We start from the raw sequence: 14,733 nt of genomic DNA on the forward strand, positions 1-14,733 counted from the left end.
TGCCATCTCCTATATAGGAACAGGAACATGTTGTGCCTCCCACAAGTAAACTTAATAAACATTTATGTGCAATTATTTCTATATTTTGTATAATCTAACATTTACTCTAACAGGGAGAAGCGGGAAAGGAAGTTGTTCAGCACCAAACATCCCAGGGGATGACATGGACGATGTTAGTCCATGTCTACTATACATTTTAGACGATACCGAGACGATCATGGTAGCTCGTGGAACACTATTTAAGGCAACGACTGTTGTTCATGGTATGGAGCTATCAGAGGATGAGGTGAAGGTCTCAATAGACGAAATCATCATACCAGATGCCTCAGTTCCTCTGCCCACAGATGAGATTTTCACTGTGGCACATGCATTCCAGTCTTTTATCGCTTGGCCTAAATAATTGGTTGGTTTAGTTTCTGACCCCCTGGTATGGAATTCTATTTTAAACTTCTCAATTTTAAAGTTTACATATGTTATTGATGTCAAAACTTATCTTATTTTTCCATGTGACAACAGACGCATGCACAGGAGAAGATTCCTCTATCTGAGGATGATCCTCTTAGTTCATTGCAGCTACTTGCTGACGCTGACATCCTTGATAATAAGCCTTTGGAGGTTGAATATGATGCTAATATATTTGGGAGAGGCTCTGAGATCCCATTATACCTCCATGCCCAAGATATCAGAGAGCTTGCGTCGGGAGCAGAAGAGTTGAATATTACAATTATTCAGCTATGTTTGATGTAAGTCTATTACCAATTATTTATATATAAAATTGATTTATATATCAAGTATACTTATATCAAAGTTAATTTTTGATTTCAGGTATATGTTTGGGATTAGTAACAACTTGGGATACTCTGATGATTATGGATTCATTGATTCCCAATCCATTCACTAAACAAATACTTTTGACCAGATCAACACACATCTCACAAGATGTTTTGTAAGGGACAAAAAAATATATTTTTTGCCTTATATATCTAGGTAAGTGAACTTTGTTAACATAATAAAGTTTCAGTGATTTTAATATATAATAGTTAAGTTATTATGAATTTAAGTGCCATTGACAACTTCTTATTAAGTTATTGTGATTTTTCCATTGATGTTGTTCTTCTCTTCAATTTCTTTCCACATTATTGACTCTCCATGTGATCGTCTTCGAGATATCTTTTCTTGCCTGTAACCCCGAAATGATTTCAATTTTTTTTAGTCTCATAGGTTTAGTTTTGCATTCCCGCCCTTCTTTCACTTTCACACGCCCTCCTCGCTTTCACTTTCATTTTGTCTGCAATGCACTTTCTAAGTTTTCTTTAAGTTTCCCAAGTTGCCTTTTTGTAAAGCATTTATTTTTTCCCTAAGTTTTCAATAAATTAAAATTAATTATTCATAACATATTCTGAAAATTAATGCATCAGTTACATTCTGTTCTGGAATTTTTGAGAGTGTAATTAGTAATACTTGGGTGCAGAAGAAAAGCCTAACATATTTTACGTGCTGCCAACCTTTGCGGCACCTAAATCTCCACGTGGCAAGCACGTGGTTCTCAGTTCTCAACCACACAGAAATATGAATCTTCGAGCAATTTCTTTTGTACGGATAAAATCAAGCCTTAGGAAATTGAGGCATCAAATTCCATATATTCAATATTTGGTAATGTGGCACCAAATCGAACCACTAACAGTACCATGATGTTCTGTATTTGTTTAAGGAGGGTCATTAACTCTGTGTGTTGGAGTGGTTTATGAATGATGATGGCTTCTCAAAGTTTGAGTTTACCAACAGCACACGTTACTTGCAACCGGATAATTCAGAAGCTCGATTCCAAGGTTTTGTTGTGGCCATCACCTCTTCATACCAAACCCACAAGAATTTCTTCCTCGATTCGGGCAATGGGTTCTTCTGCCTCTTCCCAGTCACAGCACGCAGACAACATTCAATCTGAAGCAGGTATAGATTATATGGTCAAGTGGGTTTTCTTCACTTTTTTTTTTATTTCTTGATTTCTTTTGAGGTCTGAATTTTCAAAGAGAAAAGTGTGTTGAAAATTTGAATTTTGCTGGGTGAAATTAAGAATCTCAGTGGATGTTAATTGCAAATCCTTTGATCTCGCTAAATAATGCGATAATTCTTACTGGGTGTTGCATAGAGTTTGGATAGTCACAAAGATGAAAACAATAAGTAAGGTTTATTTTTATTTAAGGTATGGTCTATTTTTATTGAGGGGGTTCAGGGTCAACGTCACACTGATACGGGTGTCACATTGAATCTGATGAATTACTTAACCAGGTACTTAAGCTTTGAGAATCTCCAATCAGATTATTTAATGGAGTAGTCTTTTGAGTTTCACTCTCCCCTATTGCCTTAAGTCTTAAAAGTTGGTGCTTTTATCGAAAGTTGGGTATCAAAAAGGCTGATTATAAACTAGATTAAGGTTTAAATTGAATACTAAGTTAGTATTAACAGAGTGAAAACACCATAGACGTTCCTTCATCCTTAAATGAGGATGACAATGTTAGTTGTCACACTGAGGAGTAGAATGAGCGGCTTAATGTGGTATTTGAGCTACCTGATGTAGACTGGACTTTTAGGTTGGACTCAACACTCGTGCTTAAGTCCTAACAGAGATAATCTAATGGGGGTATACATGTCCTTTGTTAAAGAATGTTTATTTACTTAAGGTTTAATATTTTCAGTATAAATTGAATACCGGATTGGTGCGATAGACTGAAGCCGCTTAGGACATTGATCCTTAAAAGTGGATGGCAATGATAGTTGTCACCCGTTGAGGAGTAGGATGAGCTATTTAATGTGATATTTAATCCACCTAATGCACTATTATTACGGGTTGTTGTCTCCTCTCTTTAAGTCCAACTTGACATAATTTGGTACGGTGTACATGTCCTTTGTTGAAGAATGTTCATTTTCTTAAGGTTTAATATTTTCATACAACACAATCACTATGTTTTACTAAGTTGAAAAACACATCGCATACGTCTTAATAATAGTTGTGATTGGCCTAATGGTCTCTTTCTGAAACTTGCAGGAACTGGCACTATTGACTATAAATCTTTGAGTGATGAAGAGTGGAAGAAGCGGCTCACAAAAGAGCAATTCTATATTACTCGTGAGAAAGGAACTGAAAGAGCCTTCACTGGGTATCTTTTTGAACTACTATTAGGAATTAAGGACACTGTGCTTCCAAGCCATGCTTAGCTGTTCATACAAGCATTTGGAAAATTGGTTTGCAATATTCAAAATCAGTTTGCCAGACCATTTTTTACTTGCTTGTAACTACGAATTACCTGAGTCCTATTTATTTTGGTACCAATTTAATTAATTGGGGTTTGTTTTCTATGTCTGTGATAGGGTACTTGTAAGGGAAACCCACTCTCAACACACACACAAAAATCAACAGTAAGTGTATAGAGAAAAGAATAGTAAGAATTGTATTATCTCAACAGTCATGTAAAAACCGAGCTATAGGGAGATTAATCCCCCTTCCAGGACAATGAGTCCTTCTACTATCACAAAGAATATACTCAACAACCACTCCCTTTCCCCCAAATCTGCCTTATATACAAAGTTACACACTCTGTTAGGTCTAACCGCTAAACCGTTAGACAATTAATGTTTCTTCCTCCTAGTATAGACTTTCCACTCTCTATCATTCTGTTTAAACCATCTTATTTTACAGGACAAAACATAATGTTACATGGTTGAGAAAATGAGTGACAAAACATAATGTTACATGGTTGAGAAATTGAGTGCTTTTGGTTTGAAATAGCTTTCTAATTTCTGCTAATTCGCATTACTGGAATTAGATTTGAGTGGGAGCAATGTCTATTTAAGACAGAAAGGTAAAAATTGAAAAGTTCAATGGTCTCAACTCTGGCTTTAGAAAGATGCAATTAGAAAATTATCTATATGAAGATATGGTATCATCTTTTAGTTGGAAACAAACAATAGGATCGAAGGATGAAGATTCGACACTTATTCATTGCAATCCCTCTGTTATTTGCTTTATATTGTTCCACAATGTTGCTTTTCACATTGCCAAGGAAACATTTAGAGTGAAATATTTCTGAAATCCTTCCATTTTTTAAAATCTTTTGACAATTAGTTGGGCTTAATACCTCTCAAAGCCATCATTTTCTCCTTCATCCAATAAACCCATTTGTTGTGAAGTGTCTTCTTTTCCATAGAAAAGATTGCAAGTTCCCAAGTTTGAATAAAGATCGGCAACTTCAATAGCAAGCTCTCACTTTATATTACTTGCTTATGCAAATGGTAAACCTCAAATATTGGATAAACTTGAGTTTTTTTTCCTTTTTTTTTTGTTCTTCTATTTGTCCAAAAGTTAATTCCTTTATGCTTTCCAAATATACAATCTTCAATGTCAATTACAGCTTCAAGTCCTAATAATTTTCCTTCTGAATGCTATAGGTTATAATTTTCATTATTTCTTTCACCTATAATGTATTGATGTGTCTTAGTTGTCATGTAAATGTTGGATATTAGAGTAGTCATACAAGTACTCAACTAAAATAGAAGATGAAAATAAAAGGAACAAAATGGATAATAGGCAAAGAATGTAATTTTATTAAAAGAAAGAAAATTAGATACCGTTATTTCTAGCCTAAGGAGAAATCAATAACACTCTCTCTTGAAACAAATACAAGGAGAACCTTGAAGGAGAAACTAATTTTCTCTTTTGATTTTTATCTCAAGTACAAAAGTAAAAAGAAAGAAAAGGAAGAGACTTTTGGAATGAGTTCCTAAGGAAACACTAGTCTCCTTTTATAACATGAAAAGTAAGCCCTAAGATAAGTTTCTTCCAATGTGGGACTTCTGAAGGTAATTTCTCACTGGTATGGGACTTCTCTTTTCACATTCTCCCACTTGAGGATTTTGATGAAATTAATCAAATTTTTACACCATGCTTTATTCTTTGTCATCATGCTGCTTATGATTCTAATAGGCTGTAGTAAGATAGAATCTGTGTGAACTTTTTTAGTGCTAACTGATTTTGTCATCATATCTGCTAGGTTTTTATTGGTATGAATCTTTTGTATGTGTACACACCCCTCCTTTACTACTTCTTAAACAAAGTGGTAATGTAGACCTATGTGCTTTGTCTTGGAACGAAAGGTAGGATTCCTTGCAACATGCAAGGCACTCTAATTGTCACAGTATACAACAAGCTTTTGCTGCTTGTGCCCTAGTTCCTCCATCAACCTTTGAATCCAAATAACTTCTTTGCAAGCTTTAGTAGCTATTGTGTTCTTAACATCCTATAACTTGGATTACTAACTTATTGCACCTCTTGAATGTGCAAACACATAGCCTTGTAGTATATCTCCTTTTAAAAATATCACCTGCAAAATTTGAATCAACATAGCCCTTGACAACTAATTTTGATCCTTCGAAACATAATGCAACTCCCGAAGTTCCTTTGATGTATCAGAGGATCCTTTTAACAGTACTCCAATGGTCTCCACTTGGATTTTCCATAAACCAATTAACCACTCCCACTATTTGTGCAATCTTTGGTCTTGTACATATCATAACATACATAAGGCTACCCACTGTTGATGCATACAACACTTGAGGCATATCCATCCTCTCCACTTCATTGCTAAGGCTCACACTTGAGGATAACCTACAATTGATTGGAAGTGGGGTAGAAAATGGCTTGCAATCTTACATGTTGAAGTGCCACAAGATTTTCAATAAGTAATTATTCTGAGAGAATCAAATCTTCCTATCTTTTCTGTCTTAGTGAATTTGCATCCTTGAAATCCTATTTTTCGATCTTAAATCGTTAATATTAAACTTTATTCCTTTAATTCTTTGATTCGAGCTCTATTGGGGCTTACCACCAACATGTCATCCACATACAACAAGAAGATGATGAAATCATTTTCACCAAACCCATCGTAATAAGTACAATAGTCTGAACTCAATCTGTTGTAACCAAGGCTAATAATGAAGAAATCAAATCTGTCATAGCAACACTTAGTTCTCTGGTTCATGGTCTATCTTTGTTGTTCTAGTAGAGAGTACAATCCATAGTAAGAAGTGCATAAGTTAGTTTACCTCGAGAAGAGAAAGCTGACATTGGTGGGTACTTACCTTGAGAAGTTCCACATTAGTGGGAACTTACCTTGGGGCTTACTTTTCATGTTATAAAAGAAGCCTAGTATTTCCTGAGGAATGTATCTGAGAAGTCTATTCCTTTAATGCCTAAGAGAAAAGTAAAGAGAGAAAATTAGTTTCTCCCTTTCTCCTTGTACTTGTTTTTCTTATTTCTAAGAGAGCGGATGTTATTGTTTTCTCCTTAGGGTTAGAGAGAAGGGTATATAATTTTCTTTCTTTTAATAATATTACATTCTCTGCTAATTATTATTTTTTTTTTTTATTTCCCTCTTTTATTTTAGTTTAGTACTTGTGTGTTTACTTTGATACCAATAGTGGTATTAGACTTGATGGCTCATTTCAGTGATGGTTTGATTAAGTATGGTGTAAACTAGGTGAAGAATCCTAAAGTTTAAAGATTCCTTGTATCGAAAGTCTTTTGATTTTAGAAAAATGTGTGCCACCGTAGAACAAAGGTACAAATGAATAGTTACCATTGAGATACTCGTGTTTTAGGGACAAGTGTTCCAATGTCGGGAGACTCACACTTGAGGGAAAAATGGTTAAGAATTCAAGGTGAGTTGAAGTTCTACAGTGAGTAAAAATGAGTAAGATGACCAATATATAAGTATAAGGATTCATAAACCCATTATATTAAGGTTTTGGGTTATGGTGTCCTAGTCTCTTATATGGGTTTGTTCATGACTTATTGGTACCAAGTTTCGAGGTGTTTTCCCTTTAAAAACCTCACTATAAAGAATACCACTCTTATTATCATGAACAATTGTAATTGCACCCTTTGGCGGCCTATGGCAGCTGGCGGTGTGCAGAACAGTAATGGTGGAGAAAGAAGACAAGAACTTGAACAAAAGAGACCAAGAGAAGAAATGGGCAGTTGCAGCTTGGACAAAAAAAGAGCAACAAAGTTGAGAAGCAGCATGGCAGAAAGAAGAGATAGGCAAGAGCGCACACTAACCCTAATTGCATCCTTATGTCTTTTTTTATTTAAAAAATAAGATAATAAAATTGTGAGACCCAATAAATCATTTAATTAATCTAACCTAATTTACATAACCCCTCCTCAATTATTCTTTTACCTTTACCAAATTACTACCAAAACTAAGCAGCAACTAGATAATGGAAGAAGGTTCCAGTTAATTCTGGTGGAAGATGGAATCAACCAGATCCTCTTCTCGGAATTGGACAGTAGTGGTGCGCAACAATGGAAGTGGTGCTTGGCAATGTAGCAGAATGAATTCAAGAATGATGATGATGACCGAAGGAAGCACAAACTCTGGAAGCCACTATTCAAATGGTGTTGATGGCTGGATGGAAGCAAATGATGACTCGGTGATGAAGACAAGGTTGAGGCAGAGGATGATTGAATCAAACGGTGATTTAGTGAAGACAGCTAATGAAACGGAGATAAAGAAAATGGAATAGGGGAAATGGTTTAAATGTTGTACTGTGATGCGGATGGTGTAGAAGAATGCTAGGAATGGAACCTAGCTAGGGAGAGGGGCTAGAGGAAACTCTCAAGCTCGCTCTCTCGGTGACCTTCAATAAGAAGAAAGTTCTGGACAAAATCAACACAAAACAATTCTTCATTCAAATCAAAGGTGTTTCTACAAGCTGGGCAAAGGAGAATTTATAGTTGATTCTCCAAGTTTTTGTACGGTGCAAATTAAAAATGAGCAATACAAATCTTCAACCACGTGGAAAAAGTGTGGGACGTGTGAAACTTTTCTGGAATCAGCACTCATTCATGTGGAGAGGTGTGGAATGCATCAGCTGGGCACATGGTCTGCATTGGATTCACTAAGCGCAAGGGTTGGTGCGTTGGGTGCTACCCTGTTGATTCTTTAAGGCTTTTCCTTCTCCATGGTTAGGATGGCTCTTGCTGAATCTTCTTCCTAGCTTTATTAGACCTATAAAACAACATACAAACATATTAAAGATAATCCTTTTAAGACTTTAGAGAAAGAAAATCAAGAAAGAGCTTTTTAAAAGTCCTTCTCCAACTTCCCTTTCTTAGCCTTAGCTTAAGTTGGTACTCCTTTGAATGGAATGCCCTAAATGGGTTTCTATCACCAGAGCTGTCAAAATGGGTCACAACCTGCTGGCCAAATCGGTCCACCACGGGTTCGAACCAGGTTGGGTTTGAAAAAATTGTATTTTTTTATGTAGGTCAGATTTCAACCTAACTCATCCGAGTTGAACCCGTGGTGGGTCGGGTTGGCCCACCAACCCACCTACCTAATTTTATTTTATTAAAATTTAATTTTAATTTTATAAAAAATATTTATTATTATTTTTTTTTGCTTGAAAAATTTATTTAAGTTCCCTATTTTCAAAATTAATTAAACACTCATGTTGGGAGTGAAATTTGTTTAGATTTGAATTATAGGAAGTTTGTATTTTTTTTGCTTACAAACAATTATAATTAAGTGAGTTAGTGAGCTAATCCGTTTACCCACCAACCCGTGTTGGAGGGACCGGGTTCGAATTTTTCTGACTCGCTAATAAATGAGATAGGTTGGGTTGACTCACTAAGTGATAAACCCGTGGTGGGTCAGGCCGGGCCGGGTCGGGCCGAGTGACCCGTTTTGACAGTACTAGCAGCAACGTTATATTTGTATTCTGAATGTTTAAAAGACAATGTTAAAAATTGGACGGCAAAATTTAATTTAACTTAATACACAACTTTAACCACTCCTCTCTTTTATTCTTCTTCATCCTCCCTTTGCCCTTTTTGCTTATTACTACCAACAAATAATGTCAGCAGCTTCCGTCACTGCTCACTAGTTATATCCTATGGTCAAATTTCTTCCTCTTGATCTCTTTATTGTGAATCACACATACATTGTTATGTTGTTGATACCCTATCAATCACTTGCAAATTAACAATTGTGTGCATCATCGAAGGAATGTTGTTTGTGACTGGAGGTTTCTCATACATACTAGAAAGAGCCACCACGAGACCTACTATGGATGTTTCTTTTCCAATGTTGAAAGCAACATTGCAAGATGATATCAAATAAATAACTCTGAGGGCTTGCTTATCAAGAAAAGCCTAATTTTAATCCTTAATACCCTATGATTTGTTTGCTAAGAGTGGTTGATACAACTTCTATTGATACATATGATTTGCATCTTCCAAAAGTCATAGTTTGCATTATCAAATTTCTCAATTTTCACCTTTCCATGACAATTTTCACCTTTCCAATCCCTTAAATTTTGTTGTCTTTTATTCTTTTTTCTCTTAGTAAAATTGCATCATTCATGATTTTAGTTGTATGACTAAGTCCTATAATATTATAGTAGTAGGTGCAAATGTGGGTGAAATCAAAGCTTGAAGATGTCGCTATCAAATGAATTTTACAAGAATGGCTTGGGTCTAATAAAAAATCCTTGCAATGTAATTCATAAGAGACAACCAAAGAGGAAATTTTGCAATTATCTCAATGATCATGACATTGAATGAGTTAAACAATGCAAGCATAAAGTACACAGAAGAAAACTCAAACTATTGATAACAAAAGTATATGTATAAAATAAGAACTTCGATATAAAAGAGTTTCGATAGGATTACATCGTTCCCCAACAAAAAAGGGTTTAGTTCACCATTGTCATGGTGAAACTAGATGAATTGAATGGACAATATGAAAGAGATAACCCTAGAATTAAAAGATTGGAGTTTTCGCATCCAAAATTCGCCTCCAAGGTGTGTGGAGAGTGTCCTGCCGTCTTTCTCTACCAAAAGATAACCCTAAGATTCGTCTGGGTTCTATTTATAGTTCAGAAAAATAACAGAATTTTGGCCCAGGCCCATAAGTACAACGCTCAGCGCTAGTTTCACCGCTCAACGGTAGGTGCGGCACTGAAGTGGGACGCTCAGCGTTCATGCCCAGACGTCTGGCAGTGCTGTTTCTGAGAGCGTTGGATCTGTCGCTCAGCGGTAGGCGCGGCTCCATCTTTCCCCCTCAGAGTTGGCACTTAAGCGTCTAACAGTGGTTGTCTTCACAAAACTGGCGCTCAACGCTGAAATTGGCGCTGAGCGGTGGTTGCAATTCTTCCTTTGCACCTTTTTTCATCCTTTCTTGAGCCCAACTCCTTCCTACTTCACTCTTCATCATTCAATTCTCGTCTAACCCTGTCAAAACAAGGAAAACCAAGCATAATATCTCTAAAGCCACCTTTGACTCTCTTTTAACCTAACTAAAGCAATTTGCATGATTTCAAGCTAATTTCTAAGTCATAAAGGGTGTGTTTTGTATCAAAATTAAGTATGAAAATAATGGTTTTTAACCGTTATCAAGGAGGTGTTTCAGAAGTTTTATATTAATTAAAGATAAGACCAATTCACATTGCATAAGTAGATCAAACCTCACCTTATAATCCAGTTTTGTAGTATTGAGTTAGGTTTCAAGTCCATTTCTTAACATTAACAAAGTTGGTGACTATTGAGAAACCGAAGTGTGTGTTCAGCTTTAGCTGGCTTGTTAGAATGACAAACGGAAGAAGGTTATTGCACTGATCAATATGTGAGGACAAGTTGAAACTAGTCTTAGAGTGGGAAATTGTTTGACTTGGTCATACAACTAAAATAACGAATAAAGTAATATTTTTTTACTGAAAGAAGGAAAGCCAATAGAATATAGGGGATTGCATAAAAATAACAAAAGTAAATGAGCAGAACATAATATATTTGTGCATGTATACATATTACAATTATAACTACTATAAACATAATTCCAATAGCAAGAAAAATAGTGAGGGAAAATACACAGGGAGAGAAAAGATTATACTTTTTTAGTTATAGCTGAGCTGCGAATTGTGTATTTTGTAAAGAATTATTTAATAACTTCCCTTTCAATAAAAAGGTTTGAAACAATTTGGAGATGCAGACATAATTACCTAAAATCCGTTATGAATTTTATGTATATACTCTACATAGATTTTGTTTTTCATAAATATGACTAGGATATTTGTGTAATTTTCTGACAAGAGAACAGATGGTTAGATGTATCGCTAGAATTTTATTCCCATCTCATTGCTGTATTTATCAACTTTTTTTTTTTTTTTTTAAATTCATTTTAGGGAGTATTGGAATACTAAAACCCCAGGAATTTACCACTGCATATGTTGTGACACGCCATTATTCGAGTAAGTGATTTTATATCCATACAGAAATCTTAATGTCATTTTCTTACAGTGGCCTCAATCATCAAATTCAATTTTTCTTTTACAGATCATCTACTAAGTTCAATAGTGGAACTGGGTGGCCATCCTATTACGAGCCTCTGGGCAACAATGTGAAATCAAAATTGGATTTGTCAATTATTTTCATGCCTCGCCAGGAGGTTCTCTGTGCTGCTTGTGATGCGCATCTTGGACATGTGTTTGATGATGGTCCTCCACCCACAAGAAAACGTTACTGTATCAACAGGTAACTAATCGCTTCAACCGTGTCTCCTTTTCAATCTTACATAGTTCCCCTTTGTCCAAGAATTTATGATTTTGTTCTTGAATTCCTGCAGTGTCGCCCTTAAGCTCAAACCAAGGCAGTAGATAGTGAAATAACTGTCATTCACAAGATGTAAGAATTTAAGAGACTGACTGTTGAGAAATTGTAAATGATCTATATCTTATATTTTGTGCTGTTTTTCTTACTTGGGAGGGCAATGAAAATTGTCCTCCACTGGTGATATATCAAACACAATATTTAGAATGTAGAAGCACGATTACTATAGTGAAGACTCAAATTCTCATACTAATGAACCTCTTGAAGTGTCAGCATGAACTTACTATTGTTTTCTGACACTGTTATAGCTTTTACTCCAGAGGATATATTCTGTTTGAGAATTTATAATTTGATTCTTGATTTTACCCTTTATGGGTTTTAATCATTTCCTAGTATTTTTATTTTCCTCCGAAGGATGAAATAAATGAAAGGTTTAAACCTCTTTTTGGTCCCTAAGTTATAAGTGGATATTTAGTTTAGTCTCCGTTTTTAAAAATGTAAATCTTTGGTCCCTAAGTTATAAAAAATGTATCAAATGAGTCCTTTTTTAACTTGAAATACTGATTTTTGTTGTTTCTTAACAACTGCTACATCTTTAGATTGCTCTGATTTGTTTCTTAATAATAAGAGCACTTTAGATTGCTCTTTGTATTTTGACCATGAACATAAAAAAATGACTAATTTGATACATTTTTTATAACTTAGGAATCAAAGGTTTACATTTTTAAAAGCGGGGACTAAACTGAACATCCGTTCATAACTTAGGAATCAAAAAGAGGTTTAAACCTAAATGAAAAGTCAAAATAATCTTGTTTGAATGACAGAAGTATAATTTAGCAGCATAGGAGATCCATATCATTACCCATACAAAGTAGATAATATTATTGTGTGGAAAAATAGTATTGGTGTCGGAGTATGTCACTAACACAGACTAACATATATTCTGTTACTGATTGTTGTTAGTTATCCCACTTTGGACTCTAAAAGTAGTGTACCCTATAGTCTTATGAAATGTGTTTACTTACTCCGAATGTCAGACTGGTGATCTTCTATTATAGAAACCTTGTCTGAGATTTGATAAATACAGCCTGTGTTAGAAATTGGCTCACTGCATAATTAAATGAACTGTGTTTTCGACTGAGTTTGTGTCATTATTTTCTCCGAAGGTTATTTTAAAGTTTACATGTGTAATTGAGAAAAAATTGAATGAAGAGACCTACTTTGACTAAGGGGTAGATAGGGATTTAAGATTCACTTGTTAAAGCTTGTTAATTGATTTATAGTAGGAAATTCGTTGGAAAATTTGCATTCAGAAATACATTTTAAAAACTATACATTTAAATATGTTTTCAAATCCAAAAGTACATTTTAAATTATACATTCAGAATAATTCAGAATATATTTGAATGAATAATACATTCATATTGTATAATCATGAATGTATTTTTGTATTAGGAATGTATTTTCGGATCATAAAATATTTTCAGATATGTTAAATTCTCTTTCTAATCTGCATCTCTCCATTTCAAAGGTGACATTGCTCCGTTCTCTAGAAAAGTTAACAACAATGCATTCATTCAGCACTAGAAAAGTTAACAACAACATTTGTGCATTAAACTCACCTTCTAGCAAATGAAAGAACATCATGTGCATTGTTCTGCTACTGAGTTTTTCCATCTATTTCTCCCACGAGTGCCTCTTCCATAACTATTTGGGATCTTCTGCCTACATTCAAATTCCAGTTAAAGAAAAACAGTTCATCAGGGAGACGATCTTTTCCATGTCATGGAACATGCAAAACGACATAAAAAGTTAAACCCACTACTCGAAGACAGTAATTGGAAAATGGTTAGTGATGAAGTGTGGAAGGGAGCAGACAACAAGATTACTAATCTGGTTAAACCTAGTTAAGGAAAATACTGAGGAAAATCCATAGAGACATACACTAAAGGAATATTTTTTCTAAACTGAGCATTTTTTGAAAAAATTATCCAAATAAATCATCCCTAACATCACTTATCCCAATACATCGATTCACTTTTCTCAAATAAAACATGGATGCTCACACTGAAAATCGGTCGGAAATTTCTGCAGAGACAAATTTTAATTATTTTTTATTTAAAAAATGAAAAAAAAGAGCTGAGGAGAAAAAAAATGTAAAAAGGAATGATTAAAATTAAAATGAATAATCTAAATGTATCATACAATCTAAATAAAAATTAAAATAAATAAAAATTTTGTAATTAAAAAAAAGTATCATTCAATCTAAAAGTAATCCAAAAGAAGTACAAAAAACAAACAAATAAGTTTTTAATATTAATAACTTTTGTACCACTTATCTATCTATAAGATTAGAGTCTTGAATGAATAAATCCACAATATTTTATTCTTTTGAAACGCCTTCTTTATTAGGGGGTTACTCCCTGCACCTCCCCAATTCCAACCCCCACTCCCCATTCCATTTTTACCTTTTCCTCTATTTTTTCTATTCCAATTTTATCCTTTAGCAAAAATTTATATTTANAAATACAATTTTATAATTTTATTCTCCCACCCCCACATAACCTATTTATTCTTTTTTTTTTATCTTCATGCTTTCATCTTTACGCTTTCTTCGCACGAATTCTTTGTTCTATTTTTCTAGAAATTATTTCTCCCATTCTTCTTGTATTTCAAGTGATAATTGAGATATCGATTTGTTTTGAAAGAATTTGTCCTTAAATTATTATATCTCTGCATTACATTGGTGTGGTGGTGTTCTATCCAACCTCAGCATTGGTGTGGTGGTGTTCTATCCAACCTCACCAGCTATCCTCTTGGAGTCCACGTTAGTAATACTTTCGTAAAACCGTTAAAACGGATGGCGACTTCCGTTTACACTTAAACGGATGTTGACATCCGTTGACGGATTCCCAGATCCGTTTAAGCGTTTTTAGATTATATTATGTTTTTGTTAGTTTTATTTTTTAAGATTTGTTTTTATTAATTTTATTTTTTAAGATTTGTTTTTATTAGTTTATTTTTTAGGATTTGTTTTTATTAGTTTTATTTTTTAAGATTTGTTTTTATTA

The 14,733-nt window shown here is 34.4% G+C and overlaps 1 protein-coding gene across 2 annotated transcripts; it reads left to right on the plus strand.

Annotated features, from left to right (window-relative positions):
- The first annotated feature begins 1,602 nt into the window (after positions 1-1,602).
- On the plus strand, positions 1,603-11,986 carry LOC106779204 (peptide methionine sulfoxide reductase B1, chloroplastic). Of its 2 annotated transcripts, XM_014667272.2 has the most exons (6): positions 1,603-1,950; positions 3,047-3,158; positions 3,370-3,417; positions 11,239-11,304; positions 11,390-11,587; positions 11,679-11,986. In XM_014667272.2, exons 1-6 carry the CDS (start codon positions 1,749-1,751, stop codon positions 11,707-11,709), a joined length of 657 nt encoding a protein of 218 aa, XP_014522758.1. In that variant the 5' UTR covers positions 1,603-1,748; the 3' UTR covers positions 11,710-11,986. The 2 variants fall into 2 exon arrangements, with proteins under 2 accessions (XP_014522758.1, XP_014522759.1); XM_014667273.2 differs by lacking the exon at positions 3,370-3,417 and having other exon boundaries at positions 1,607-1,950.
- Positions 11,987-14,733: the final 2,747 nt, after the last annotated feature.

This window comes from Vigna radiata, unplaced genomic scaffold (assembly GCF_000741045.1).
Source record: "Vigna radiata var. radiata cultivar VC1973A unplaced genomic scaffold, Vradiata_ver6 scaffold_350, whole genome shotgun sequence".
In the NCBI taxonomy this organism is placed as follows: domain Eukaryota; kingdom Viridiplantae; phylum Streptophyta; class Magnoliopsida; order Fabales; family Fabaceae; genus Vigna; species Vigna radiata.